General features: G+C 67.8%; 1 protein-coding gene across 1 annotated transcript; it reads right to left on the bottom strand.

Annotated features, from left to right (window-relative positions):
* Positions 1–1499: 1499 nt before the first annotated feature.
* Positions 1500–2808, bottom strand: HES6 (hes family bHLH transcription factor 6). The gene is made up of 4 exons (XM_054570370.1): positions 2719–2808; positions 2556–2642; positions 2310–2449; positions 1500–2156 (listed from the first exon to the last, which is right to left on the bottom strand). The coding sequence occupies exons 1-4, from the start codon at positions 2806–2808 to the stop codon at positions 1727–1729; spliced, it is 747 nt and encodes a 248-aa protein (XP_054426345.1). The 3' UTR covers positions 1500–1726.
* Between the last annotated feature and the right edge of the window lie 695 nt (positions 2809–3503).

Raw genomic sequence — 3503 nt, 5'->3', positions numbered from 1 at the left:
GGAGAGGGAAGGGCCCCTGGCTGATGCTCTCCAGTGGCATCAGAGCTCACCTCAGTGGCTTTTGCTTGCTGCTGGGAGCTACAGGGGACAGCGGTCTCACAGGTGGACCTGCTCTTCCTGTGTGTCCCCATGGACACATCCTATGTCTGTCTATGTGGGGCAATGAAAATAACCCCCAGAGTGACCTTCCCACCCTCCCAAGCCACGTTTCATGCACCTGCCCTGTCCGCTCAACAGCCCATCCCGTCACTGAAATCAAGCTGCGTTTGCTGCCTGGGGCTGGAGCCCGAGTCACAGGGGAGCCGCCGGGAAACGCCCCGGGAGTCAGCGCCGGAGCGGCCTTTTATAAGAGAGCTGCTAGGAAAGTTGTTCGGGAAGCAAGGGTTCACCATGAGATAGGAGACCCAGGTATCAACCCTAAATGGTCACCGCTCGTCCCCGGCCTGGGCAATGCCAACCCAAAGTGGAAACGAGCTGCTTTGGCGTCCTGAGGCAGATGAGGGGCGGGGCTGCCGGTGGCGGCGACCGCTGTCTACTGACCGCGTGCCAGCGGCAGGCCCGACCCAGCCAGCTGCCGACCTGCCGCCCTCCTTCCAAGCGTTCTGGCCTCCGGACACAGCATGACCTCTAGCCCAAGCAGCCTGTGGCCATGGTCCCTTCATTGCAAGCCATGCATGGGGTCACCAACGTCACTGGCAATGGTGGCAGCTCCCTCTCAGTCAGGGAAAGTGACAACACAAGTGGGGCGACATCACACTCGTGGAGCCTAACACAAATGTTTGAAAGAAACTTCCGAACCACGGGGCTCGTGATGAGGCATTCGTTTGTTCCTGGGGGCCCATGAACCAGAGAGCGGTCCGGGACACACTGCTCCCCTGTTGCTTGGTTACTCTGCAGGCATATACACCCGGCGGCGACATCCACCTCCGGGCCACACACGCCCGGGGCCTGAGGACCTGCAGGGGAAGCCACCTGGAGCGGCCGGCGCTCGGGCAGGGGCGCGCTGTCCGCTGGGAGGCAGGGTGTCCTGTGTGCACTGCCGCTTTGCTGACAAGGGCAAGCACTGAAGACAGGAAAAGCACACCTAGTTTAGTATTTCCGTATCTGACACATTAACGACACCACATCATTCAGTCATACTTCAGAAAGGAAACTAACTCTCCAAAATCCTTTATTTACTAGAACTGGGACACGTGATGGCAACCTAACAGACAAACTCGTGTGCTAAGTGCGCGGCGCACGGAGAGCCCTGCTTCGCTCCAGCAACTCTGGGCAGCTCTGCGTCCCTCCGAAGGGGCAAGTTCAAGCTGCCACTCAGGCCTGGGCTGCCAGGGGCTGAGGTCTCCCTCTGCCCCGACACTAGTGCCCTTCACCGAGGAGAGGCTCAGTGCCACCCCGGTCCCCTCTGCCCCGAGATCCACACAGTGGCTGAAAAGGCTGGGGCAGGCGAACCCCGGAGAGCCCTGGCAGCTCTGGAACGTTCTTCCTCCTGCCTGTAGTGCCCTCCCTCCAACCCCCCGGAGGTGGGGCACGAGGTCCATACAAGGTACTCCCTGAAGAAAAGGGCCAGGGGCCTGGCTGGGCTGGCCACCGGGCGCCCTACCAGCCTTCCCCTGGGAGGGCGAGCATGCAGGACCCGGCCCCCACTCATCCGGGCCCGGGGAGGGGGGGCTAGAGGTGGGAAGGCTGGGCCCACCCCTGCAGGCCTCAGGCTGGCCGGCGTTTGTCACCAAGGCCTCCAGATGCTCTGGGCTATGTGGGCGGTGGTAAGGCCGCCCAGGGCCGCGGGCACCAAGTCCAGCCCCTCAGCAGGTGCTCGGCTCAGTTCTGCCTCCGGCGCCTCCTCGAGGTCAGAGCACAGATCGTCCCCAGGGGGTGGGGGGCTGGGGAGCGGGGATCCCGGGGCCCCTCCTGTGAGCCAGCTGCTTCGCCTAGGGGCTCCCGGGGGCCCGGCCAGAGCGCCCCCCAGCAGATCGCGGAAGCTGCTGCCCTCGCGCAGTGGCATGGACTCCAGCAGGTGGTTGAGGAGCTCGGCGGCGACGGTGGCGTCTATGGCCTGGCACGTGGACACGAACGTGTGCACCTCATGCATGCACTGGATGTAGCCGGCGGCGAAGCGTTCACTGGCTTCCGCCTGCAGCTGTTCCAGCCCTGCGCCCAGGGATGGAAGGGAGAGAGCCGTGTCCCGACCCACCCAGCCCGCGGTGACCTGGCTCACCCAGAAGACGCTGGGGCGCGCCCTGCTCCGTGATGACCTCTCGCTGCCGACAGCACAGGGGCGCCGGACCGAGAAATCTTATGCCCCTGCCAGGGGCAGGTGGGCGAACGCGCCCCGCGCTCCAGCCCGCGTGTCCTGCAGCCACTCACCGCGCGCCCGGCCCCGCAGCGCGCCCTGCACGCGCCGCACCGTCAGCTCCAGCACCTCGGCGTTCTCCAGCTTGGCCTGCACCTGCGCCGGCGGGGGCGCCGGGAGGGGAGAGGCGGTGAGGGCGGGCAGCGCCGCGACCCCCGCCCGCCCGCTCGGCGGTCCCTAGGCGGCCACCCGCGCGCCTCACCTCGGTGCCCGCCAGCAGCAGCCGCAGCTCCTGCAGGCTCTCGTTGATCCGCGCGCGCCGCTTCTTCTCCACCAGGGGCTTCCGGGCCTGCGGGAAGCCGGCCACTAAGCCCCAGCGCCGCGCTGCCCCCCGCCGCCCGCACGCCCACGGCCCCGGCCCGCACCTTGCGGTTCACCCGCGCGTCCCAGCCGTCGTCGTTCTCCCGGCCAGCACTGTGCCATCCACGGGCGCCAGGCGCCGGGGGCGGAGCCATGATCCGCACCGCCCGGAGCGTCGCGAGCGCACTCAGCGCCCGCGCCCCTCGCCACGCCTAAGCCCCGACTGCCACCGGCCTCGAGCTCTCGCGTCTTCCGCCCGCCCCGGGCCCCGCCCCTTTTATAGGGCCTTATTTGCATCTCAATGCGCCGATTGGCCGCGTGCGCCAGGAGCCGGTGGCCGGAGGCGCACCGCAGCCAATCGAAGTGGCGCGCTTTGTCCAGCCCCGCTGCTGGCGTCGTCCGGCAGCTGGCGGGGCGTGGCCAGCGGGCGTGGACCCCAGCCCGGCCTCCGCGCGACCCCCGCAGGGGCGGCACCCGAGGGGGCGGTGACCTCGGGAGCGGCAGCTTGGGGCGCGCTGGGTTCCCTCCACGCCCTGAGCAAAGCCCCCAGGTCAGCTGTGCGGGCGAACAGGAGCCCATCCACTGGTCCATTCCCATTTGGGTTCACCAGATGCCTCCCCAGAGGAGCTCTGTGTGCCGGCGACCAGGGTCCTGAACCGAGCGGGGCAAAGCCGGTCAAGTCCGCGGTCTCCAGACTGGATGGGACCCCGGGTCTGGACTGGCGTGGCCCCGGGCAGGTGGGGGAGCTCACGGGGCAACGGGGGAGGGACCGGGCCCGTCGCCCCCTTCCGTGTTTTGCAGACTTGGGTGACCGGACCCCGCACCCCCGTCCGCAGCGCTCTCCCTGCGC

Source organism: Pteronotus mesoamericanus, unplaced genomic scaffold (assembly GCF_021234165.1).
Source record: "Pteronotus mesoamericanus isolate MK-2021 breed Mesoamerican mustached bat unplaced genomic scaffold, CSHL_Meso_final contig_1018, whole genome shotgun sequence".
NCBI classification, from domain to species: domain Eukaryota; kingdom Metazoa; phylum Chordata; class Mammalia; order Chiroptera; family Mormoopidae; genus Pteronotus; species Pteronotus mesoamericanus.
Note: the sequence above shows the minus strand (reverse complement) of the source record. Positions and strands in the feature narration are given on the sequence as shown.

Coding starts and splice junctions, on each gene's coding strand:
- HES6 (XM_054570370.1), bottom strand. CDS start 2,808: ATGGCTCCGCCCCCGGCGCCTGGCGCCCGTGGATGGCACAGTGCTGGC. Junction 2,643..2,718: donor ACGCGCGGGTGAACCGCAAG/GTGCGGGCCGGG, acceptor GGCTTCCCGCAG/GCCCGGAAGCCCCTGGTGGA. Junction 2,157..2,309: donor GCGTTCGCCCACCTGCCCCT/GGCAGGGGCATA, acceptor TCCATCCCTGGG/CGCAGGGCTGGAACAGCTGC.